Source organism: Ursus maritimus, unplaced genomic scaffold (assembly GCF_017311325.1).
Source record: "Ursus maritimus isolate PB19 unplaced genomic scaffold, ASM1731132v1 scaffold_1, whole genome shotgun sequence".
NCBI lineage: Eukaryota > Metazoa > Chordata > Mammalia > Carnivora > Ursidae > Ursus > Ursus maritimus.
This window is the reverse complement of record NW_024423343.1, coordinates 42,874,038-42,901,120: the sequence shown is the minus strand read 5'-3', so window position 1 is coordinate 42,901,120 and position 27,083 is coordinate 42,874,038. Positions and strand designations below refer to the sequence as shown.

The window sequence follows — 27,083 nt, the reverse complement described above, 5'->3', positions numbered from 1 at the left end:
GAAAGATGTTTTATAATGGAATCTTGTTTCTATTAGAAGCTTTGATTCAAAGGTTCCCATTGTGTTGACATATACTTTCTGATGAACCAAGCGGGCCTTGAAGCAAATAAGCACTTTTCTTAAGACTCTACAGACTGCCATTTGCTTTGTCTAGAAAGAATACAATAATGGCAATGCTGATTATTTCATGCACTTTTCTTAAATATTTGTATGTTTGTATGGTTTACTTATACCTGATCTCACAATAAGTTCAAAAGATAGAAATAATATTGAATTCTAGCTAGGATGTCACATTGTTTTTAAGCCAAAATAGAGACTCAGATAATGATCCCTTCAGGTTGGAGAACTATTGGCCAAGCACCATACATCATTTACTGTGCATATTTATAGCTACATGAAACATAGTGACTGATCTTTATTCATTCTTTGATAAAGTAAGTATATGCATGGGAAAAAATTCAAGAAGTACTAAAAGATATTCAGTAAAGTCTCTCTCCCACCCCGGGACAGCGTCCCAGTCCTCCTCTCTAGAGGCAATCAGTGTCATGAGGTTTTAGTGTATCTTCTCAGAGGTATTCTGTTCACATGTAAGTGCATACACATATGTGCAAATCTCCTTCTCTGACATAAATATTAGAATGTTATAGTTACTATTCTGTAGTGATCTTTAGCTTGCTTTAGATGGCAGCATGAAGGAGTTAGTGGTTGGCAGATTGATGATAAAACATAACATTCAAAATTTAAATATTATAAAACAATAATATAAAAGTGCTAAGCTTTTGATGTAGGGTCAGACATTTTTCTTTGAAAACAATTTTGCTGGTTGGGGTTAAACCAAATGTATAATCTATGATTTCTGTCAGTTTTGGTTTCTTTAATGTGGAACACTAACTTATATTTTCAAAACAACCTGAGAGCTGAATTCTTCTGGTTTGTTTTTTTTTAACCCAGATTTTTTATGGTTGCCTTTCCTATGTCTAATCTGACAGTTTTAAATCTTGATTGTTATATAATTATCTTGACCTTTTAAATCTTGATCGTTATATAATTATCAAAAATACATAACTGCACAGCAAAGGAAGCAACCAACAAAACTAAAACAACATACTAAATGGGAGAAGATATTTGTGAATGACATATCCAATAAAGAGTTAGTATCCAAAATATATAAAGATCTTATACAACCCAACACCAAAAAAAAAATCACATAATCCAATCAAGAAATGGGCAGAAGACATGATCAGACACTTTTCCAAAGAAGACATACAGATGGCCAACAGACACATGAAAAGATGCTCAACATCACTCATCATCAGAATTATGCAAATCAAAACCACAGTGAGATATCACCTCACACTTGTCAGAATGGCTAAAATCAAAAGTTCAAGAAACAAATGTTGGTAAGGATGTGGAGAAAAAGGAACCCTTGTGTACTGTTGGTGGGAATGCAAACTGGTGCAGCCACTGCAGAAAATAGTATGGAGGTTCCTCAAAGAGTTATAGAACTACCCTACAATCCAGCAAGAGAAACAGTGCTTCTTTTTGCCCTCCTATTTTATTAAAGTAAGATTACATTAAATTGTGTTACTGTAGGTTCATTGAGCACTTGAGCAAGGCAGGCTCTTTTTGAGTACAAAGATAAAGACATCTTCTTAGTCTCCCAGGAACTCACGATCTTCTGTGTGCAAGGTGTAGACTGTGACAAATAGTCTAATGGAAACAAATAGTCTAATAGTATAAAAAAAGAACAGGAGGAGATAGGATCAGTTGTTTCTGGAGACATTTGGTGACACTTCTCGGAAGGGATGATCCCTTTCAAAAATGGACTCTTTCAATCACAGATGCCAGTGTCAAGGACAGGTATGTTATCAGCTCTGGCATTGCTACGTAAGCACTTGGTCTGAGCATGAGGTGTGGGAGCTCCTGCCACATGTTCAAGTCACTGACTGTGGCCACATCTCCTTCCCTGTATCTTGTTGCTTTTGCTACCATGGGGGCATGAGAAGAGTATACCGTGATGGTGGCTTGGGTCACTTCCTTAGAGTGGGAATTCTAAGCAATGCTAGCTATGATCCTTTCAAACCAGTGGGCCATGGGAATGGAACACAGAATGGCAGGAAAGGACACGGAGAGAACAAGAAGAGGGAGGGAAGACAGGAGATTCCAGATAGTGATGATAAAAACCTATCTGCTAGACAGGGGCAGAAAAATCCTGGCAGGACATCCACAGTAACATTAATGGAGGTTGGTTGGGAAGAGGGAGATGGATATGAGAAAACATGAGTTTTCTAGATTGACATTTAACTCTTTAAAGGCTTAAACCTTGTATTTTAATGATTTTCCAGAGTTTGGATATATTTTTTCCTACCTTTTTAAAATTAACCATTATAGGAAACTTCATCTTCTTAAGGTCATCAGTATAAATTGGTGGTTATGCTTGAAATAAGCTTCCTTCTTGGGGAGGAGGGCACTGCTTACATTCGAATGCTTACATTAAGCTCCAAAATCTTGACTGTAATTAGCAGCTGATGTCTGCCTGGTCTAGAAAGACATCTGTAACAATATCTGAAGGAGTCTTTTTTACTGACAAGTTTATATAGGCTATAAAAGTATGATCTGCGAATAATGGAACCCAACTTAGGGGTGAGACCATATAATGTTCACCATACAGAAAACCTAAGCTGATTCATGCATGAGGAAGACTATAGACTGTGCTCCAAGTATCTGGTATAAATGACCAATTCTATCTCATTAGGAGCTGCTAAAAACTCCAGCCAGATATAGCTGAGGAAATTGTCCAAGTCGTTTGTAACCTGTTCAAAATGTTTTCTGAATCTTAGTCTGTTGCTAGTCTGTCTTCATCTCCCACTGGGCCCTTGAGCAACACCTTCCGTGCATTGGAATGTGTGCATCTTTGTGTGTGGGCTTGTAACACAGGGGGCATAGAATTTTCAGTCTCTCTGCAAATACTCCACTTCCGATTGCTAAAAACAGTCTTCATCCGGGGTATTTTGTTTTTATTTAGTGGTTTTTCCTTTTTGAGGAGGTTTTAGGTTTCTCCAGTAGAGGCTTTGCAAATGCTTGCTGCCAATTCATTTAGCTGAGAATGGGATCCCTTTGTGTGGTATTGCTCTTTTGTCTCTCGGATCTGAGCATTGTCTGATAATCCTGCTTGGGTCTTTCTTTGAGGCTCATAGCCTGTGTTGTCTCTGGAATAAAGAATAATTTCCAGACTGGATCTGGACTGGAGAAGTTCAGTCACCTCTTCCTAAATCCTTACACTTTGTTTCTCCTTATATCTTTCAGACAACCTGTGTGTCTGCAAACACTTGAGGTTTACGGTTAACATTGTTCCCGTTGTTTCTCTGTCTGTGATGTTCTTCCCAGTTACTTCTGTCCAGTTAGTTCTAACTCAGGTGCCCTGGCACCCCCAGGGATAGCTAAGGGCCTCTCCTTTGTGCTCCCATAGTGCTCTGTGCATACCTTTTAGTATTTAACTTATTTGCTTATATTTCTGTCTCTCCGCTAGACTGCAAGTTCCTTGAAGGCAAGGAGGAATTCTCTTCATTTTTATTCCCCTTGAGTACAGCATAGTATATGATACATAATGGTATCTCAATTACATTTACTGAGCAAAATTCATATTGTGGTTTAGAGAGACTTTCAGGGGGTATTCAGCCACATTATAGATGGGTTAAAATTAGAAAAGTAGGCATCATAACTAATCTACACTTTGTAAGGAATTGCAGAATGGGTCACAGTTATATCTGTATCGTGAATATTGTGTCTAAGATAACCACCAATTTGTCCTGCCAATACAATTCTGGTTACATAAATTAGAATGTCATAAGCACTTTTTCTTCTTTTATATTTTGCTCAAATACAGAATCAAGGTATTTGACAAGGGATTTGGGTTTTCCATGGTGTAGTTGTTTTCTGCTAAATCATTTGCTTCTTACCAATTGTGTTCCTCCTCTTTATAGGTAAGTTCACTTACACCACCAACCTATTCTAAAAATGCCTTTATTTCTTGCCTAATTTTATACTTACTTCCTGTTGTGATATAGGAAAGTGATGATGTTGTCTCCGAACATCTTTATTTTAGTGTTCAATAGATATCTGTATCTCACTGAGAAGCATTTTTCACCCCATTCTTCTGTATTCCCAGACATCTTAGTGCTCACGAATACCCTCAGGCTCTGAACGTGTGCTCTGTAGTCAGTATGAACGATCTGATTGCCCAGAAGATGATCAGGAAAACAGTTTAAATTTCTTTTTATCAGCAAATCCTTAATTTCAGGAAGAGTACATGAATTCATCTGCTAGGGCTGCAATAACAAAGCACCACAGACTGGATGGCTTAAAAAACCAGAAATTTATTTCCTTACAGTTCCGAAGCTAAAAGTCCAAGATCAAGATGGCAGCAAGTTGTATTTCTTCTGAGGGACTCTCCTCCTTGGCTTGTCTTCTTCCAGTATCTTCACCTGGTCTTCTCTCTGTGCCTGTCTCTGACCTCTTCTCTTTCTTCTTAGCAGAAGGATTAGGACCCACCCATACGACATCATTTTACCTTGATTACCTCTTTACAGGCCCTGTCTCCATACAGAGTCACACTCCAGGGTACTGGGGGTTAGGACTTAGGACTTCAGTGTAGGAATTTCATGGGGACACAATTCAGCCCATAACGGTGAATAATATCTCAGTTTAAATATTGCATTCAGGTATTAAAGAGATTCTTTTAGGTTGCTGAAATACTTTTAAGTGACTATTTAATAAATACATGCCTACTTCTTTTCCTTCTCATAGATCAAAATGTCTTCCTTTCCGCTCACAATTTTACCCTGGCCGCCCCAGAATCATTGGTGAGGAAGAAATGCTAGTGCTCCTCTCTCTCTTGGAATTCTGGCTTACAAGTTTTGTCAGAAAACAAAAGGGTACTCAGATACTTCTTTTTTTTTTTTTTTTTTTTTTTTTAAAGATTTTATTTATTTATTTAACAGAGAGACAGCCAGCGAGAGAGGGAACACAGCAGGGGGAGTGGGAGAGGAAGAAGCAGGCTCATAGCGGAGGAGCCCGATGTGGGACTCGATCCCGGTACGCCGGGATCACGCCCTGAGCCGAAGGCAGACGCTTTAACGACTGCGCTACCCAGGTGCCCCAGATACTTCTCTTCAAAATGAGGAGGAGGAGGAGGAAGATGATGCTGATGCCGCTGATGTAATTTTTTGAGTGCTTATTTTGGGTGATTCACTGTATTGCTATTATCACAAGCCTGCACCATAGATGTTATTATCTCTGCTTGATATAGGAAGAAACTGAGGCTCAGAGAGATGAAGTAACTTTCCCTGGATACTTCTTGTTCCGCTTTTCTCCTGTAAGGCATCTGTTTGGTCCTGAAGGACTATCAATTGTGAGATTAGAAATGTGGGACAGAAGCAAAAGATATCAAGCTGATAGCCACCTGGATTCTTGGTGGCAATCAGAGCCCTAAGGGTCCCAGAAGTTATAGACTCCAGTGGCTGAATTCCACATGGTAGAGGTTTGAAGGCACAGCACAATCAACCTCTTAAACTGGGCTGATTGACTTTGGGTTACTTTTAGGCTAGGACCTGTGGATTATGGCCTGCATTGAATAACAGTTGTCAGGATAACTGATTCAGAGGTGGTCTCAAAAGAAAGGTTCAGGAGATGCAATATGAACACAAGATATGTTACCAAAATTTTTTTATAATGGAATTATGGGAAAGTATTAGTGGGAGCTGCTTGGAATGAGCTAGACCAGTGGTTCTTCACCCTGGCTTAGTATCTGAATAAATTGGGAGGCTTTCTAAAGCATAATGCCTGGGTTCCAACCATAGAGATCTTTACTGAGACTAGCATGGGCCTGGACATCTGTTGTTTTTAGTAGTCACCTGAGTAAATGTGACATATAGCCAAAGTTAACAAGAACTAATGAGCTAGATCTGGGGTTAGCAAGCTACAGCCCATAGGCTAAATCTGGCCTGCTACCTGTTTTTATATGACCCAGAACTAAGAATGGTTTCTATACTTTTAAGTGGTTGAAAAAAAAATCAAAGAATAATAATATTTTTGATGCAATAAAATTATGGTTGACCCTTGAACAACATGGGTTTGAACGGTGAAGGTCCACTAATACACAGATTTCTTTTCAATAAATACAGTACAGTACTGCAAATGTATTTTCCTTATGTTTTTCTTAACATTTTTCTCTATCTTATTTTATTATAATATAGTATATAATACATATAACATATAAAATGTGTGAACTGACTGTTTTTGTTATTGGTAAGGCTTCCAGTCAATAGTAGACTACTTATTCTGGGGGGAGCCAAAAGTTACATGTGGATTTTCTACTGTGCAGGGGGCTGGCACCCCCTAACCCCTGCATTGTTCAGAAATTTAAATTTCACTGTTCATAATTCCAATTTTATTGGAACACATCCATCCATGCTCATTCATACACTTAGTGTCTGTGGTTGCTTTCACACTACAATGGCAGGGTTGAGTAGTTGCAAGAGACATACAAAGCCTAAACTACTTATGGTATGGCCCTTTATAGGAAATGATTACTAACCCCTGAGATAGGCTATGTCAAGGTCATCAACAGAGCTAGATTAGAACTTAAAAAGAAGACATAGGTTTGTGTAACTTGTATGCTTGTGTAGTGTATTTTGCACTTTAATTTCCTGTGGGCTTTTTTTGTCGCTGTTGTTGTTTCTAACAGAAGGACCCTAGTTGATGGATCTGTAGCTAGTCTGTTCAGGAAATTTTTTATAAAACAGGACTGAAACATACACTTTTTTCCTCAAAACATACCAGTACAAAGAACGTAATGTCCACAGAATATGATAACCCAGAAATTTTCAATACTGAAGCTCTCCTAAATCCCTTTTAATATCCATTTCCTATCCCATCTCTGCCCCTCAACCCTTTTTTGTCTTTCTCCCATCCTTCTATCCTATATTTGCAGTTAATACCAGCTGGATTCCTCAAGCTTTCCTTTCCTTGATTCAAGGTTGAGAAAAGAGAACAGTGTTTACTGGAATGATTTTAATATAAAAATGTAGTTGAGCAAGATTAGGAAAATACCACTGACTGTCCTATTGGCTTATTTCTTTTACCTTCGAGTTTTCATCCACTTGAATTTAGAAAAAAAGAAAAGCATTAAGATTAGGAAGATTAACAGAAAATGGAAAACAAACTAGAAAGAGAAATCCCTACCATCATGTTATGTTTTGTACAAAGCAGCAGCCACCATTTGCTTCCAAACCAGCTTATCCAGTTCAGAACGAGAAAGAATGTAACTTTATGCTTGGATGCACCACTTAGGCCTTTATTTATTTTGTTTTTCTCATAACTTTGGTGGTGCTGTTTGTGAGGGAGAAAGCAATGTTGATATATATTTATTAGTTTGGTCAGCATATGATATCATGGATTTATTTTTAAATAATGAAGATGTATCAGTTGAACTGATAGGAAAAAGTATTTGATTTCCAAATAGTTTATTATTCATCATTGGATGATAGTTTTTGATGACCTTGAGAGTCTCCTTACAAAACTCCTTGATGTCTTGGGTATTGCATGTGAGACCACGTTCATATTCACGTTCTCATTTTTATCCTGTCCTTGCCCCATCATAGTGAAGCAGCTATAATCCCAGGCATATTTACCCTACAGTCATCTGGAAGGAGTCCAGTAATGTCATTACAGATGGCAGTGTGCCCAGACTACCTTAAAAAAGCATTGGCTGTGCTACTAATTAAGTTTCAGGAAGGGTGATGTTCGCTTTTATATTAACAAGTGTTTTGAAAAGACTGACGGCAGATATGTTAGAAGCAGTTTTCTTATTCCTCAGAGTTCATGGTTGAATTTAGTTGTCCTTTAGCTTCCCGACTCCTAACTTTGAACACTGCTGGATGATGGATGGTGTGGACAGGAGAAAATATACGTACTATTTGCATGTTTTATGTTTCATACAGGGCCTCAACTTATTTCCTTTTTTTCTTTTAAAGGGTTCTTTACATTGGTCTGGCCTGCAATACAGCTCGCTATATTTATATTTCCTATCTGGAAAATGCCTGGACTGTTCTCCCCATGGAAGTTCTTCAAGGTAAGTTAACAGCTGGAATGAGAATTATTTTTCTACCTGACTGAGCTATGACTATGTAAAAGTTTAGTGGCCTTGAGCATCTGACTCTGAAAGGAAGGGCAGACCTACTGTTTTATACGATTTTGAAGTGGTTGTTAAGGAAGAGGTGACATCAGGGGGTTGGCTCTTCAGTTACGCTGAGTGTTCTGTGTTTGTTGAGCCAAACAAAGCTGGATTTGTCTCACACCCTTGTGATTAAACAAAGAAGAAGGAACTCTGGAATAAACTCCATGTACAACTGTTAAGCGTATACATCCAAAGGTAGTTTTAAGTATAAAAGGATTTATCTTTTAAAGACTTTGATGTTTTGGTGTTTGTAGGTTAACTGTACATATTAAAATAAGGTTGTCGTAATTATTCTGTTTCTTCAGTTTCTTTTATCACATCTAGTGATTTACAACTAAAGCTTTATAGTCAAGCTGTTATTTTCCCATGAACCTTTTAAATCTTTGCTCGAACATCCTGACCAGAGTTCCTCTCTTTGCTTCACTGGACTGTTTCCCTTCAATAGATAACTTTAAAAAAAATTTCTAGGGGGCTTTTGCCATGTGGCGTAGGAGCAATAAAAACCGGATTTCTATACAAAGCATGGCCACATTAGCTCATATAATTTAGACTATCTACTGAAGACCCTTGTTAACTGCTTGGCTGACCATTTGGTGGCTGGCATAATGATTAAAGTAAAGGTTTAGGACAAGGTTATCAGAAGTGAGGTCTTCTGGGACGGCCCAGGCTACTAAATCATTAATTGTACTGAACGGTCTGTGATTGTATACAATTTAATTAGCTTTATAGACTGCCATTATCATTTTCCCTAAACCTGAGGATACAAATATAGCACAATCAACATAATTTCTCATCATGATGTCTAAGATGAAAGACTCATTATTATACATCTAAACAAAATGTACAAAATGCAAGCTCATTCATCAAATCCCATTGTGGCAATGAAAAAAAATCTTATTGAAAGGAGATATAATTTTTATTCACATTATAATTATAAAATTAAAATATATACATACTCTAAAGGTGCTTTTCTCAGGCCTGATGCAATGGTATAATTGGTGAAAAGAGATTTTGTTTAAAATAGAAAATGGAAATTTGGTCTTATAATAAATTATTGTTTATAATAATTGGAACTCTGGAAGAGTCTTGAGGTAGAGCACGTCTCAGCATTGTGTCATTTAAGAATAACAAAGCACTAAATATGGACCGTAGGAAAGAACTGTGTAATAACAAGGTCAATGCAACACAGTTCTTAGGATTTCTCATCATTAGTCCTATTTTATGGGGCAGGATCCTTGCCTTACTTAACTGCTTTATTGTTGGTATAGCAGCGTGCAGACTCTGTATTAAAAAACAAACTCACTAACTGGTATGCCCACAGAAAAGAAAGGACATCATAATAATATATGCATACATATTTTTTCTCCTTTTAATTTAACATGAATTAGATGGAAAAGGACATAAATGACTCAAGAATTAAGAGAGCAAAAGAGAGAAGCTTTTTAAATGAAATGGATAAAGGAACAACAAAGGAATTTTATAAGAGGGGGAAAAAATAAATGCTGTTATGAATCAAAAAACTTTTTCCTGTTCATTTACCCAAGATAAATTAAATAACTACAAGAGTCAGGTAGCATGCTAGGAATGTCATAAATGCAATAAAATGTAATAAAAAATAATATATTAACTTAGGCCCCAAGGCCCCGCCATCTGTTGTGGAAGCTGGATGTGTAAACATAATTACTAGTGTGTTAGATGGAATCAGAAAAATGTGCCAGGTAACAGAGAAGCTCCTTGGAAGGAGCAGGGGATAGAATGATAAAGATATTACTGAAAGATTCCCCCCAGGAAATCACATATGAACTGGATTTTGAAGGCTGCCCAGGAATCCACTATGGCATAGAGAAAATGCCACAAAGCCATGTGCCAAAGCCAAGAAGTGGAAAGCAGAGTGGCAATGTCAGGGAAACAAAGTGTATGCCGTGGCCATAGTTAAATATTTATGGATACCTCAGGGCAATTATCCTAGCATTTCTGGAGTTGGCCATGTTTGAAATCCAAACAGGCATTTTGCTTCCCGTGGCAGGCTACAATTTATACCTCTATGGTTCATTTTCTTTTCCCCTGTGCCAGTAGAAATCTAGTTACTGATCTGAAGCAAGTAAAAGGGGCTATCTGTAAATACATAGAGTCTCCTTGTCTCATAGAGGACTCTGTGACCACTTCTAAGAGCTCTTTGTGTCTAAGACTGGAGGAGACAGTCTCATTCCTTGGGAGAAGTGAGTGTTAGTATGTTTCCATTGTACAATGAAAACAAAATCCCTTGCCTTTGGTAGACCCATACCCACCCCACAGAAAACAGTGGATCACCCACGTGGAGTAAAATCCTGCATCACATGGACTGAAGAGGTTTGGTCTGCCAGTCTGGTTTCTTCCCCCTTTACAGATATTGTCCAAATGACTTTATAGTCTCTGTGCTTAAGGCAGCTCTACTTAGGGTATGGTAAAGACAAGGACTAATGATGACAAAACACTGATTTAATTACAGGACAAGCCCATGGTCATGATATAGATGCTCCTTAATTCCTTGACTAGAATTGTTACTGATGATTACCAAAGACCTAGTCTCAATGGGGTGGTGGCTGGGAAGTGGGATTTTGGCTCTCTTCAATGATCTTGACACTGAATAGTGCCCACTTCTATTCTTTGATTCCCAACCAGTGCCACACCAGATGGTCTTCTTTAAAAAAAAAAAGAGAGGTGAGGTCTGTCTCTTCATCCTGTTAGCCCTTGCTTCTTCCCCCAATACCACGAGAACTAGTACCACCTAGAGGGCAACTGAAGGGGAGGAGACAGGGATGTACTTTACTCCCTATCCTCCATTGCCTAGCTCGTCCTCTTTGAGTGATATGTAACCAACAGAGGAGGATCCCTTGTTATCCTTCATTCTTTGGAGCTCTTGATCATCATTTCAGCATTCATCTCCTTAGGTCATGTTGGTAATAATTAGCAAGTGAGATGGGGATGAAGTAAATTTCTTCCTCTCTGGGCCCCTAGGAAGGAGACTCTGCAGGTATCCATTTGGGGATCAAGGTAAGACTCCTGGATACTGTTGGGAATTGTAAGGATGTTTCTTTCCCACGATCTTCCTCACATTTAGTGGCCAGTATTCTTGCAAGCTTATGCTTTTAGCAGCCTGGCTACCATCTGCAGCAAACACTTTCTCTAGGCAACTGGCAGCACCATATAAAGAAGCAGAAGACATATTTCCTGCCCATAAGGAGCCTGCAATTTATTTTAAAAAGAGACAGGGAGTCTAAGTCCTGAAAGTATTGCTGGGTGAAGTAGAGGGGGTGTGAGCTTATATTTACTTGCAAGATCTCATTTTTAAAAACCCATAGCAATTTTCTCTATTACTTTTCTATAAGAAGCATTTAAACATTCATGGTTATGATGAGGTATATATACTTTACTATATATATAACAAGTCAAACCCAGATTTGTTATGCTCCTTCCTATGCGGATATTGGTTGTGAATCCTTACAAACTTTGAGACAAACGTGATCAAAATTATTCTTGCTATTAAAATGCATTTAACGAAATTAGGGCCAGCCCAGGGCTGCTGTAACCAAAGTCCTTTTGAGGTACTTGACTGAATGGTCTGAGCACTGAGGGGTGAAAATGAGGTCTGTGTCAGGTCCTTCTCTGCAGGATGCTCAATCAGTGGGAGCTGGGTTAAGATTTTGATGAAAGATGGCTTTTTAGTGTCACCAGTAGGAGGGCTTGAACTGGTATTTATGAAGCTTTGCTCTTATTTAGTATGCCTGTTCAGCAAGTAAGGACCATGTTTTCCTTCCCCTTGTGTTCTGGAAGATCATAGAGACATTATGAAAGGGTTACTATGCAGTCCTTCTCTGATGGTGGAAATCCTAGACGTGATTCCAATCTGTTAACATCCATATTGGAAATTTTCCGTCTGGCTTAACCCTTGAAACACAAGTAGCTTGCCACATGAATATGCAGGATAGACAAATGCTTCCAGGTTTAGCATTTCAGTTGATAAACTGGCGTATAAAAGTCACTGGTGCTGTTAAAATCATAGTTTTAATCATTTAGTTTTAATCAGAACAGTCTTAGAAATTGTAATAGAGCAGTTTTATTCTTTGTCACACCCTTGGTTTGTTTGCAGTTAAAAGGTTCTTATATACACTTTTCTTCAAAATAGGCATTATTTTGTCCATTTAAAATTCACATTAAATGTTTCCGCTTCAAGAATCCTGTTCTGGCAACTGCATTTCACACTGAGCTCTTCCTTTTCTGAAGTGTTCTCAGATTTATGGACTGATACACAGTTTAGCACTTAATTGCTACCCAATTATTTTACCAATACTAGTTTTACTTCCTTAGTTTTAACTCTTAAATGTGAAGACCATGCTTATGCTTTTTGAATTCTCCAAAGAAACATGCACATAGGAAGATATACTGTAACTGCTTATTGTATGATTTTATAGTCTCCTGCAAAATGTACTGTAATTATGTGTTCTAATTTTTAAAGCCCTTGAGTAATACAGAAAGTCCTATCTCAAAAATTTATAAATGTGTAAAGAAAATTTGAAAACTAAATCTGAAAGCTGAACCTTCAATATGATAACTTTTTTCCTAGGATATCATCCTTGTACATCTATAAAACATCAGTGGGTTTTTAATAATTTATTCATGTTCCCACCTCATTCTAGAAATTATATAAGACAACTTACCAAAATATGCAATAATCTACAAGCTATTAAGTGCTTAGGCTTGAATTAGACTGTCTTGTATTCCAGCTCCCCTACCTACAAACTAGGTGTTTTGGGGCAAGATACTTAAGTCTGAGTCTTAGATTCTTATGCTATAGAATAGACTGCTATGAGTATTAAATAAACTAATAATCCATGCAAAGTATTTAGCATATTAGCTGGTACATAGTTAGCCTTCAATAAATGTTAGATAATATAACAATGAAAGTAAAATAAAAAATTATAAATAAAAATCAGGACCAAGGGCAATATAATGTAGAAGATTCTACTCTACGAGATGAAATTGCAGTTATGCATTAAAACCTGGCCATAAATGACTAGTCAGTGCACACTGTTCTTCAAGGTATCTTTGGGAAGTGAAATTTTTACTGTCTTTGATATGACAGCAGTTTTCACGTGAGGCTTGATATGGGGAAATACTGAGCATATAGCAGAATTTGTTGGCAACTCTTGACATCAAACAGTTTGGGTGGTGGTCTCCTAAAACTTCTTTTAAGGTATGCTGAGGGCATGGTGCCAGCAGGTAAAATTCACAAGGGCCTGTAAAACATTGTTGTATATTGTGTATACAATAAAGTGTATACACACAAAAAGTGTATACACACTTTTTTTTTTTTAACGCAACCCACATTTTTTTTTTCTTGAACTTGTAAAGTGAAGTTTAGAAACTTACAGAAGCTTCATTTCCTCTGTTCATTTTTCCTCATACATGGGATTTGGAACTTTTCTCCAACCTTTCCCAGGGCCCCTTTTATCTCCAAATGCTTTCCTCCTCATCCCCCAACATGCGGACCACTGCCTGCTTAGTTTCAACATTCTTTTGCTCCTCTGCCGACGTGTGTCAAGGCGCTGCGTATGTTTGTTCTCAGGGAGCTCAGTCTCTCTCTCTCAGATCAGTGCTGGCCCTTTTCACCCACTAGACTGTGAACTCCATGGTGGTTTAAGAGGTGTTTTGTACATTATCATATCTTCAAAGCAGAGCAGGGGCTCTGGCACACAGTCTGTGTGCTCATTAAGTCCTATTGAATGAATGCATGAAGGTGATTCTTGTAGTGCTATACGTTGGTGGATAGGGAGCTTTGGTGTTTAACAATAATTGTTGCGTGCCTTATATAAAGTCTCTTTCACTCAATGCACAGGTGCTTCATGAAGGTGGCTGCTAGGTCCACTGTTCTTCGTAGGGTTCTCTGCTATTTTTGGAATGTCCGTTGCTGTTGGTGGCCCTGACTTTAGCAGAGACACTGGGCTTGCTGTTTACCTGATGTTTCCTTTTCTTCATGGACACATAGTTGGATGCTATTTCCCAGCCTCCACTGCAGTTAGATATGACCATTTGGCTAATTCTTTCCAGTGGAATGTGAGCAGAAATGATAGTGTCACCTCTAAACCCAGACCATAATATTTTCCATGTGCCATCCTCTCCTCCCCCCTCTGCCACCTGGATATTGGTACCCAATATAACCAGGTGTTGAAGATAGCAGAGTCTCTGCAGCCTGGATCCCTGAATGACTGTATGGAGCACAGCTGCTACTCCTCTTGATTCATGCCCATTAGACTTCATATGAGCAAGAAAAACACAAAACATCTAATGTATGAAACTAAGATTCCAAGGTTTATCTGTTACAACAGCTATCATTACTTTAACCACTACAGATTCTGTTTATTGTGAGCCCAATGGAGACTTTTTTTTTCTTTTCTTTTCTTTTTTTTTTTTTTTGGAAAGAACAGTCTCTTTTCACTAGGTTGATCTTTCAGAAGCTTTTTTTTTTTTTTTTTTTTTTTTTTTTTTTTTTTGGAAAGAACAGTCTCTTTTCACTAGGTTGATCTTTCAGAAGCTTTTTTTTTTTTTTTTTAATCCTAGCATTTGAGAGGTACCCTGAAGTAACTGAAACGTATGCTTTGGTCCATCAATGCATAAGGTTTGTCACAACTGATTCAGTGTGCCAGTGCTATGGGAATACTTATGTTTTGTTTAGTGAGCATAAGTCAGTGGCAGAGCAAGAAAAACAAAACAAAAAATCCTAGTTCTCCAGTACTTTGTCAGTTCTTACCCCTCCCAGCCATTATGATGTGATTTCCTCAAGCCAAGCAGCATTTTACAAAAGAGCAGCTGTCTATTTGGGAAGAAAGGATTTTTTTTCTTGCTCATCCCTGTATACATTTATGGCAATAGAGTATTCTTCTGGGCCAAGACTGAACAATCTTGAAAATCATGTTACAGGATCAGATACCAATGCTGAATATTATACGGTAAAGAGTTATTTGGGACATAGAAAAAACTTGATAATATGTATGATGTGAGCTCTTTAGAGAAGAAGGAGAAGTAGGTAGTAAGACTATACTTCTTTTTCTTTTTTCGTAGCGAGAGCGTGAGTGGGGAGGGGCAGAGAAAAGGAGAGAAGGAATCCCAAGCAGGCTCCATGCTCAGCACAGAGCCCAGTGTGGAGCTTGATCTCACAACCCTGAGATCATGACCTGAACCGAAATCAAGAACTGGACGCTTAACCAACTGAGCCACCCAGGCGCCCTGAATATACATTTTTTTAAATTGATAGATTGTTGGATATGTTTGATATTATCAAACAACCTCTTGAAGTAGATTGTTATATTTACTATATAATATTTTTAATAGTTGTTGTGAGGGTGTATAGTACTTAAGTTCTCAACTTATATACCTTAGGTTCAAATCCTGTTCTATCCTGTTGTCTGTGTGACTTTGGACAAGGCACTTTAATCTCTCTGTGCCTAGTTTCCTTTTTTGGAAAAGGAAGAAAAAAAATATTACTGAGAGGAATAAATGAGATAACCTATATAAAACAGCATAATTCCCAGTAAACTGCTATATTATTATTAATGAAAAAATTTAATGTTAGTCATAATTATTTCTCATGGTTCTTGATTATTCATATGTAGTGTATTCCCAAACAGTTAAGGTCTTGGTTGTAGGTACTGTGAAGCTATCTCTATGTTTCTGTTAGGCTTTGTAGGTAACCCTGAGGGGCCCCAGAAAAGGTAAGGAAAGACTGAGAAGCTAAGTTTCTGTGACCTATGTGGTCTTTGAGAGTCATACATCAGCAGTTAACATACAGTGTTGAATCACCACTCAAACATACACATTCAGTTAATGCTCTGAATTGCTTTAAGGAATGTAGTTCCCAATTATCTAATTAGTCCCAAAAAGCAGTAAGGAAACTCTAGAAATCTGACTACAGAGAATCTTTTAAAACTGCCACATAATACTAGCCCCCAAATTCTAAGAATAGTTTAGAATCTTTAATAAGAATCCTGACTTAAGTCATCCTGCTGGAAGATGCTTTAATTATCTTAGAAGACTCAATGTTTTAGAAAACCTTTAGAATTTTGAAGAAAAAGAAAGAAAGAAACCCCATTACTGCTAGAACTATATATGACCTGGAATTATAACAAAAATATATTTGTTATTGTTTTGGTCACATAAATACATAGGCCCATCTTTGTCTACCTGTAAATCCAGCAATCGACTGCTCACACACAGACATACGATAGATTTGGCTTCACTATTAAAGGTAATTTATAATCATTTGATGCAGTTTCAGGTCTTTGACGATTCATCTTTAAGAACTGATTTCCACATCTATGTTGGATTTTACTAATCTAATTTTGAATACATTCACCTTATTTCTTGGACTATTTTTTTTCTTTAGTGTTGTTAATGAAGAAATATGTGTATCTGAAAAGAAATGGAATTAGCAGCATCTTTAATTATATAAAGGGAAATATTTAAACATATTTCCATTGTGTACTTTGTCAACATTTATAATTAAGACTCTAGGGGGCGCCTGGGTGGCTCAGTCAGTTGAGCTTCCAACTTCTGATTTCTGTGGTCATGATCTCAGAGTCCTGGGATCAAGCCCCTAGTCAGGCTCCACGCTTGGAGTTGGGGGGGAGTCTGCTTGGATTCTCTTTCTCCCTCTCCCTTCCTCCCTGCTCGCTCGCTCTCTAAAATAAATAAATAAATCTTAAAAAAAAAAATCTACCAGGAATTATTCAGCTCTGAGAAAGCTGGCATTATCTAAGGTATTACAATTGTTTAGTCAGATAAAGCAAATACTTTGACTTCGTGGAAATTAAGTATGCATAATATTCCTAATCTAGACCATTTTTCTAGTTAAAAAATAACCTAGTTGAAATGATTACTGAAACATATATAAACCTCACAAAAATTATTTTTATTATTTAACTGTAGGGCATATATCTAACCTATCCAGTAAAAACAGTATTTATTCCATTATTGGATCCACTTAAGATCATCCCTGGTAATTTAATTGTATGCTAGACATTGTGAATTTTATGTTGTTGGGTGCTGGATATTTTTGTATTTCTATAAATATTCTTGAGCTTTGTACTGGGATACAAATAAATTACTTGGAAATAGTATGATCCTTTTGGGGTTTGCTTGTGAAGATTACTTAGGTGGGACCAGAGCAGTATTCAGACTAATTCCCATTCTTTCATAATACTAACACATGGCCCTTTTGAGTACTCTCCCAATTCCAGGAATCATGAGTTTTCCAGTTGGGTGGAAACAGGTACTATTCCTGGCCCTGTGTGGGTTCTGAGTAGTGTTTTCTGTAATGCTTGTGGATGGTTCTTTCCCTGGTTGTGGACAGTCGGTACCGTGCTTTTGCTGCAGCACTCTGTGCTGAGCACGTGAGGGAAACCCCCTACAGATGCCCGTGGTTTCTCTCTGTAAGGCTCTCTCCTCTCTTGTACTCTGCCCTGGAACTCTAGCTGCTGTGGTCTCTCCAGACTGTCAGCTTCATCTTCTCAACTCAGTGGCTCTCCCTCTATGCCTTATAGATTTTAAACTCTAAAGCTCCTCATTTGTTTCCTATCAGTCAGAGATCACTGTCCTTAATTGTTGATGTCCAGTGTCTTGGGAACTATTGTTTCATATATTGTGTCCAATTTTTGATTATTTCAGAAGGAGGGCAAGTCCAGTCCATTATTCCACTTTGGTCAGAAGCAGACTAATGTCAGATTAAATCTTAATATTAATCTTTTAGTTTAATATTTCAAAATATAAGTTATGAGATGCTATTATCTCCAAATGAGATTATTTTTCAGGGAGCAAGCTCATGACTTAATCTAGGCAGAACCAGATGATTTCTTAACCCCTTCTAGCTATAACATCTGTTGTGGCAGTATCTTTTTATTACATTTAAAGCAGTGCTCTAATAAAGATTTAAATTCAGACAATGCACAGTTACTATTACAAAATTAGTTTTCATCTGTTATCCTTTCCTCCCTCCCAACAAATGATGAAAATATAACGAAACGGGTATCAAGGCACTATAAATGGTCTCTACACTTTTTTGGAAAACAAATTGGACTATATATTAAAAGTCATAAAAATTATTATATCTTTTGAATCAGTAACCTTATTTGTAGAATTATAGCCAAATAAATAATCTCAGATGTGTAAAAAGCTGTATCTCTAGAAATGTTAGTCATGGTGCTCATTATAATGGAAAAAAATGGAAATAATTTTGTCATAATAGGTGTCCAGTAAGGGGTTAAAACCCAAAATATATAAAGAACTCCTACAACTCAACAGCAAAAACCCCCAGATAACCCAGTTCAAAAATGGGCAAAGGAGGGGCGCCTGGGTGGCACAGCGGTTAAGCGTCTGCCTTCCGCTCAGGGCGTGATCCCGGCATTATGGGATCGAGTCCCACATCAGGCTCCTCCGCTATGAGCCTGCTTCTTCCTCTCCCGCTCCCCCTGCTTGTGTTCCCTCTCTCGCTGGCTGTCTCTATCTCTGTCAAATAAATAAATAAAATCTTTAAAAAAAAATGGGCAAAGGACTTGAACAGACATTTCTCCAAAGAAGATGCATAAATGGCCAGTAAACATATAAAAAGATGTTCAGCATCACTAGCCATTAGGGAATGCAAATCAAAACCACAATGACATACCACTTCATACCTGTTAGGAAAGCTACACATGAAAAATGACAAGTGCTGGGGAGGGTGTGGAGAAATTGGAACTAACTCTTGTGCATTTCTCAGGGGAATATAAAACGGTGTGGCAACTGTGGAAAGCAGGCAGTTCCTCAAGGTGTTGAACATAGTATTACCACCCTAGGACCTAGTAATTCCACTTCCAGGTGTACACACCAAACAACAGACAGCAGGCACCCAAGCAGATACTTAACACCCATACACGTAGCAGCAGTATTCACAATAGCCAAAAGGTGGAAACAACTGAAATGTCCATCAACAGCTGAATGAATAAAATGTGTTATATCCTTGCAAGACAATATAAAAAAAGAGGGGAATTCTGACACATGCTACAACTTGGATGACCTCTGGAGACATTATGCTAAGTGAATAAGCCAGACATCAGAGGACATGTACCAATTCCACTGATAAATGGTTCCACTTATATGAGGTACCCAGAGTAGTCAGATTCAGAGACAGAAAGTAGAATGGTGGTTTCTAGGACCTAAGTGGAGTTATTGTTTAATGGGTACAGAGTTTCAGTTTGGGATGATAAAAAAAAATTCTGGAGATGGATGCCGTTTGCATACCACTCTGCACCTAATGCTGCTGAACTATGCACTTACAAATGGTTAAGATAGTATATTTCATGTTATGCATATTTTACTGGAAATCAAGTGTATGTCTTTATTAAGTGTGTGTGTGTGTGTGTGTGTGTGTGTGTGTAATTAAGTAAATATTTTGCACTCCAAAAAAGAGTAACCTAAGGAACGCTCATCAGACACTCCCACTCTTCTTCCTCTCCAGGAGTGACGCACGCAGCCATCTGGGCAGCATGCATTTCTTACCTCAGTGCAGCTGTTCCCCCTGAGCTGAGGACATCTGCTCAGGGCATCCTGCAGGGCCTTCACTTGGGTTTGGGGAGAGGTTGTGGTGCCATGATCGGAGGAGTATTAGTCAATTATTTTGGTAAGAATGGCTTTCACTTTTTCCCTTTCTTCTTTGTTGAAAACTTACGAATTTTCAGCAACACCTCAGTAAACACTCAAATTATTACTGAAGATTGCTAGAAGCTAAACTCCAGTATTCATATTATCTTTCTCACATTCATGGTAGTCATAATGGTAGAGCAGGGTGCTTAAGTCATTACGATGGTTAGAGCCAGCCCATAACTGTGCACACTTCTATGACAAACAGCCTAATGGGATGCTACACGATACCTCAAAGGAGCCAAACAAATGAATAAGCACATGTGCTTTGGTTTGAAGCAAGGTACCCTAAACCTGCTGATAATAATGCCAGAGGAAAAATTCATCACTGTTATTTCAGAAAAATCTAGCTATTTGCTGCCTTTGGTAATGTCACTACAACTCTGATAACACAATCTGTCTGCCCTGTCTGATCTCGCTTATCGGAAATACAAGGGGTGGGGTAGAGATGAAATTATCCTGCTCAAGGGATCTGGACTGCTCAGTCATCTGTGCAAGGTGGGCCCAGGGTATCTGAATATACAGCACTATTTGAGCTCCGCTGTTCCAACTACTGATTAATAGAGCTGTTTAACAGGTAAATGGTCTTTATGAAGAAGAGAACACCACTGAGTTTTATGGTAAGAGGCACTCAGAGACAATCTTTTATAAATGTAGTTTTAAAATCTGATGAGTGACCAATCCAATACCAGCATCTGGGGCTCCTGGCACCTACCAAGCCTGTGTTTTTCCACTATGTGAAGTGACTGGCTAGTCATCATTCTCTGGTTCATCCCAAGCTCTGCTGCCTTTGCCCTGAACTTCAGCACATTGACGGTTTGGGATGAAGGCTATCTGCACTTCTTGGAATTACTCTACATAGCGCTCTGTTTTCACAGGGGCTGCTGCGACCTTTCGAGGAATCGGTATGGCCTGCCTCGTGATCCTCCTGCTTTTTGCCCTGATCCAGTGGCTGGCAGTGCCAGATGAGGAAGAAGGTAAACCTGTCCATACCCTCTTACTGGTTCTAAAGGTTGAAGCCATGGAGAATTCTATACGTACCCCTCAGAAACCCAGAGGTGGCAACAGACCTGCCTGGCTAGATTTTCTCAGTGGTGTGTATCAATGAATTTATGTGTACCACTGCTAGAGAGAAGCTGTCTCCTGTCTTGAAACGAATGCTGGTCATTTTAAATAGCCTGGGGTTTTCTTGTTTTTGTTTTGTTTTGTAGTATAAGGTAGTATGGGAAGAACTGGTTTTAAATTTCTCTGGTATTCTAAAGGGATTTCAAATTTAAATCATATTTAAGCTATACAGTAATTTTACTATGAGGGATAGGGAGTGGTATTAATTGCTACGCTTTTACAATTATTTGAAAAAAAGTATCTTAAAACTTAAATTTGAAGTTTTCCCTTAACCAGGCATGACCCTCATTAAAATTGTCATACAGAAAGGAGGTTATATCAAATATAACGTACAAGTTGAATCAACTTTTTTTTTTTTTTTAATTAAGAAAACCAACCAGTAGAATGGAAATATTCTTGCTTAGTTCTTGGGTCCCAGAACAAGGCTCATCTTCTTTGGTGTCCTATTCTTTTTCTTTTCTTTTTAAAGATTTTATTTATTTATTTGAGAGCAAGACAGAGCATGCACAAGCAGGGGAAGGGGCAGAGGAAGAGGAAATAGCAGACTCCCCACTGAGCAGGAAACCTGATGAGGGACTGGATCCCAGAACCCTGGGATTATGACCTAAGCCAAAGGCAGACGCTTAACCTACTGAGCCACCCAGGTGCCCCTGGTGTCCTATTCTTCAAGGAGCATTTGCCTCAAGCACCTCAAGTGCTTCTGTTTAGGGAAAAACTAGCTTGTTACAGAAAACCCCAGAGGCAGATTTTAATACTAACGAGTTATACAGAAAGAAAGACCAATGCTGATTTTTCTCATTTTTTTTTAATCCTAAATGGATTATACAGTGTTAGTCCATACCTTCAGTAAAAGGCCAATAAAAACAGCTATTACTGTTTTGATGCTTATCTTTAAAAACTCAGTACTAGAAGTCGGCCTAAGACCACATTCATGATAACCCATGCCCATAGATTAAATTACGTCTAAGTGTAATGAAGAATACATTTCATAAATAAATGTAAGTTAGTATCTATTAATACCTATAAAGAGATCCTGGAAGATAAACATCACATCTATTGTTCAGTACTTGCACCAAGAGGCCCTTGATACATAGCAATTTACTAATGTTGCCAAGTACACTAGAATGGGGTTACGGGATTGTCTGCTTATTTATTTATTTTTATGTTTGTTTAAATACGTAGAAAATTCTGAAAAATGATTTAAACATGATTTTCTCTCCAGACAAGACAATGCTCGCAGAAAGGATTCCTGTTCCCTCTAGTCCTGTTCCCATAGCAACCATTGACTTGGTACAGCAACAGACAGAGGATGTCATGCCACGCATTGAGCCTAGACTTCCGCCCAAGAAAACCAAGCACCAGGAAGAACAGGAGGATGTGAACAAGCCAGCCTGGGGGGTCAGCTCCTCTCCCTGGGTGACCTTTGTCTATGCACTCTACCAAATTAAAGAGATGATGCAGCTAACAAGAGACAACCGTGCTCCTGAGATACAGCCTTTGCAGGTAAAGGTGCTCCCTTAAGTGGGCTCAGCTGTGTTAATTATTCACTCACCAAGATTTATGGAAGGTCTGGTGGGCAAAACAGACATGCAGACAAATAATTTTAGTATTCTGTGACAAGTGCATTATAGAGGTGTATACAAGGTTCCACAGAGGGAAAATTCTGCCTTATGGAGCTCAGGAAGGCTTCACAGAGAAGATATTTCTTGAAAGAAAGAAAAATAAATCCAAGAAATTGTACATTTCTTCAAAATTTCAGTGTTGACAGATACCAGTTCTAGTGAGGATAGATGGTTCTTGCCATGGGAGACCATTATTTATTAATCTCTGTAATTCTGAAATTCTAGTGAGGACATTATATATTATAGGACTTCAATAAATATCTGATGGATTAATACCCTGAGCCACTGAATGAGTCTAATGGAATACTCAACTTAGTGGAGGTGTTGTTTTGCTGGTGGCCTCACATGAAAAATTCTGTTTTTTTTCTTGTCCCTAGAGATGTGGTCTCTCCTGAATAAAGTCAGATCATGTTGATAAAACAGTATGGGTAATTGTTAACTAAAGCTATATACCACTGCCTTTGGAAACGATCAAGTGTGACTTCAATGAATAGTTCGGCTGAAGTAATGAGTCTGCTTCCCTGTTTATATTAATCACATCCTTTTACTTGATGAGTCATGTCAGCTCTATATCTAAAGTAGCTTCGGAGGGTACATAAGAAAGACAAAAATAAAGAGTAATTTGGATAATTTCCTTTTTAGAAAATTTTAACTACCTTAAACTTATCATGACTTTGTAAACTAACATGTAATATTTCTAAAATTTAAACCAAGCCTGATTCTTCACCCATACTCATAATTCATCCTGGTCTGTGCATGATCTTATTTATCAAGATGATGAACTCACATGCTCAGTCAGAAAGGAGAGTCTTGGGGCGGGAGGAGCATATAAAGGGTATGAAGCAGCGAGGTCAGGCAGAAGAAAGGATGAGAGTTTCTGCTTGGATAGCAGTGTTTTCCGTACTCATTCTCATTTTCACGGAAACCTATTAGGCCTACATATCATCATTACATTTTTTTTCTGGCATGTTAAGATTAATAAAAACTGGCTGGTATGGCTTAGTTATTCTTATGAATAAGTGGTCATCATATTAAGATTTCTTTACATTTTAGAATCGATGACAGAAATAAAACTTTTTCTTTGGTGGTCAGCTATTTGAAGTGATGTATACTAATTCAGAAGAAAATCTGTTTTTAAAGAAGCATGTTTCCTGATTTCTATCAATCAGGAATGTATCATGGACTGTGGCGATGTGGACAGACATGCAGGGGTGATATGCTGCAGTATGTGTGGACTCACAGTTACTTACAATTGGTGACCTAAATGCTTGTTTCCAGTCCCCTTTTTTACACAGATGTTCTGTCTTGTTTAAACTTTTACTGTATACTTTAAATCCCAAATATTCATCAGGACTCTAATTTCAGAACATTCTTTTGCTGGCCTTGTCTCTGAGGCTGAGAATGCCTTACTTACTTTCTGTCAGACAGGTGCTTCCGGCTCTTGAATTCTATGTTCTCAGCAAATGGCCTGAGTTTCACTTCCATGCTGCTTGCTCAGTGACTTGTCACAATGGTGGCAGCTCAGTAAATATCTGATGTAAATTGTTTTCCTAGTAGTACCAGGCATTTTGGTAGAGATGTTCCTTTATCCACACGATACGTCTGCTTAAAGTGTTTGTGTTTTTCATGCGGCTTTGGCAGTTGCACATAGGAAAGGAGATGAAAGGTAAGACATTCTATCTTTATTCCTCTATTATTTGTTGCCTGAAGTTACTTCAGGATGATCTCCCCATGTTTCCTGTATCTTACTTGAAGGCGTATAAAAAATGTTGGATTTATTTGCAAGCAGCCCTGACTACAGAACATCTTCTCTTTTTATCCTTCCAGGGGACCAATGAGAATCAGGAAAATTCTCTAGCTGGTGGAGTCCGGCCTGTCCCATGTGAGACTCACTCTGACCCATCTAGAAACCAGCCATCCCCTCAAGCAGCAGCATCTCAGACGCAAAGCAGCCCCACTCCCCCCAGTGTGGACCAGCGTGTGGAAGAGAGGGAGGACCAGCAGGCTCAGCCTGCCGCTGGGGGACACTGAGGGCTCCCACTCATCTCACACCCTGCATGGAACTGGGCTCCTCTGCCAGGACAGACGGAGAGGCTCCCTGAACCTAAGACATGCCTCACCTTGAGAAGCATAGCACTATATACGCTTCTAAATACCTGAACTCATCAACACGGAAACACACACACATACACAGGAGCTACAGTACATATTGGCAGAAACAGGTAAACTTCCATAATCCCAGTGGAATCACAGAAGGGAAATGGGAGTTCGGTGAAGACTTCCAGTTCTTTGATTGGTTAGGTTCAGGACTATAGGACTTCTTTGCCAGTGCAGTAAGGGTTGAAGGCAGCAGTTACACTAAGTAAGTGGAGGGAAAGAATTGTTTCAAGGTAAATGCTGATACAGTTTCCCTCTTCTGATTATTTATTCTTATTGGGTTCTTAATGCAAACCGGGAAGAAATAAAATATACCTATAATTTTGTTTCTCTTGGAGAGAACTATTTAAAAAATTACATGACATATTTAAAAAAGTAGCCAGATAAAAGTTACTAGCTTATATGCTTTTGTTTAAAAAAAAAAAAAAAGGAAAAAGTTTCATTAGAAACTTGGCATATCTCTAGGAAATATATTTTTATATGTATATGGTATATAATGAAAATAGTCAATTCTCTGAGCAGCAAAAGCCGCACTGACTACTGCAAACTAAGCTGAGCTTTAAAATGCCTTTTGTTTTAAATGGGCTTTAAGACCAGAGGAGGGAATATTTCAAATAAACCAACCAACTCAGTATCCTGTGGCTTGACAGACAAGGGTTTACTAAATATTATTGATACTGTAAATAGCCTCTATCACTATTTAACAATTTTATAGTGATTTGGGCTCTAAGTAGCTGATGGAATTTTTAAAAATCACTGAATTCCTAAGGGTTTCTTTAATTAAGCAACTATTTACAAATAACAGTATAAGATTTAAGTGCCTGGGAGAGGGATACAATTTTTAAAACTCACGCAATGGGTAAGTTTTCGTTTTGTTTTTGGTGAGGGGAAAAGGTGATGAATAGGAAGCCAGGAATGGAAAGGATGAGAATAAGAAGTAACTATATTTTCCAATGACTAAAGAAACAAATCTCAGTATATTCTTTTCCATGAGGATACTGTCAGACACTGGACAGATCAGATAGGGATGTGCTACTGTAAATATCATAGCTACAGTCAGAACAGTGGCTGGGTGATTGACGCATAAAGCCTGCTGCTAAAAATGAAAAGCTGAGAATACAAGGAAGCCCTGGGGGAGGGCTGTGGAAAAGGGAATGCTGCTTTAGCTGAATGAAGGTCAGTTATGGAATGTGTAATAACTGTAAGTGAGCATAGGAGAGAGGAAAGAAAAGAACAGAGTTAAAAATGAGCAACTCACCTTACCTCCTGACCCTGATTAGACAGGATGAGTTGTAAACTGAGGGCTTCTCCATGACACCATACTTCTGCCCAATACTGCATCTGGGAGAAGAAATTCTATACTTGGATGTCTAGCTTTGCCACAAAACACAGCTTAGAAATAAAATAACAGAAAGAAATAGAATTAAGCAAATAGTTATTTTTGCACTTGAACTGAAACGTACTGTACTGTAAATTATCATGACTCATTTTAAGTGACCTTTAAAATCAGATGTATTTATTATGCTTATGTAATTATAGAAATAAAGAAATGGATGACAGGCTGAACCTCACCTATGAATGTACAGTATGTGGATTTGTGACACTGACTTTAGGAAGTCAAAAACTTATACTGTGTCTTGTGTTTACAGTTCTGATTTATTCCTTTGAAAAGCCTGCTGTTTTGGAAATGCACAGTTGACATGCTGAAATAAAAATAAATATCATTTTTAAAAATTTCTTAAATGATAAAGATGTGACCAAATAAAAGCCCTTTACTCTAATGACTGAGACCAAATTCAACAGGCCTTTGTTATGGAACATTTACTATGAGAGCTGATTGAGTAATGCAGTAATTTCTAGCCTTTTAGGGCAGACACCTTCATGGGTTTGTGGACTTCCTTTTTCTTACTGTCGCCAAAGCACCATTTGGCATTTCACTATTTTTTACATTTTCTATTTATTTATGGCATTTTACTGTTTTTTAAATTTTCTATTTATTTATTTACTTTTTAAGTAGGCTCCACGCCCAGCATGGGGCTTGAACTCACGAGCCTGAGATCAAGAGTCACATGCTCTACAGTCTGAGCCAGCCAGGCGCCCTTTAAAAAATATTAAAGTGGATTCAAATTAAATTTTGAGAATTTCATAACCCCAGTTGAGACTCCCTGGAAATCCCCAGAGTAATCACAAAGCCTGGGCTGATGTAATCACTGTCTTAATGTCTTATTTCATACTCT

The 27,083-nt window shown here is 38.1% G+C and overlaps 1 protein-coding gene and 1 long non-coding RNA gene across 8 annotated transcripts in view; one reads left to right on the top strand and one right to left on the bottom strand.

Annotated features, from left to right (window-relative positions):
- Positions 1-24,507, bottom strand: part of LOC103659683 — a 43,910-nt gene extending 19,403 nt beyond the window's left edge. The window contains exon 1 of the long non-coding RNA XR_005838111.1: positions 24,104-24,507. This is a non-coding gene — a long non-coding RNA (uncharacterized LOC103659683). The remainder of the gene's footprint in view (positions 1-24,103) is intronic.
- Positions 1-26,613, top strand: part of MFSD6 (major facilitator superfamily domain containing 6) — a 67,734-nt gene extending 41,121 nt beyond the window's left edge. For 5 of the 7 annotated variants that reach the window (XM_040642694.1, XM_040642689.1, XM_008687274.2 and 2 more), the window contains 5 exons: positions 8,034-8,131; positions 19,761-19,922; positions 20,821-20,919; positions 22,290-22,570; positions 24,517-26,613. In XM_040642694.1, coding sequence (XP_040498628.1) covers positions 8,034-8,131; positions 19,761-19,922; positions 20,821-20,919; positions 22,290-22,570; positions 24,517-24,720 — 844 coding nt within the window. In that variant the 3' untranslated portion in view covers positions 24,721-26,613. Of the gene's footprint in view, positions 1-7,726; positions 7,948-8,033; positions 8,132-19,760; positions 19,923-20,820; positions 20,920-22,289; positions 22,571-24,516 lie in introns of those variants that run through there. The other 2 variants (XM_040642715.1, XM_008687275.2) reach the window with 2 other exon arrangements.
- Positions 26,614-27,083: the final 470 nt, after the last annotated feature.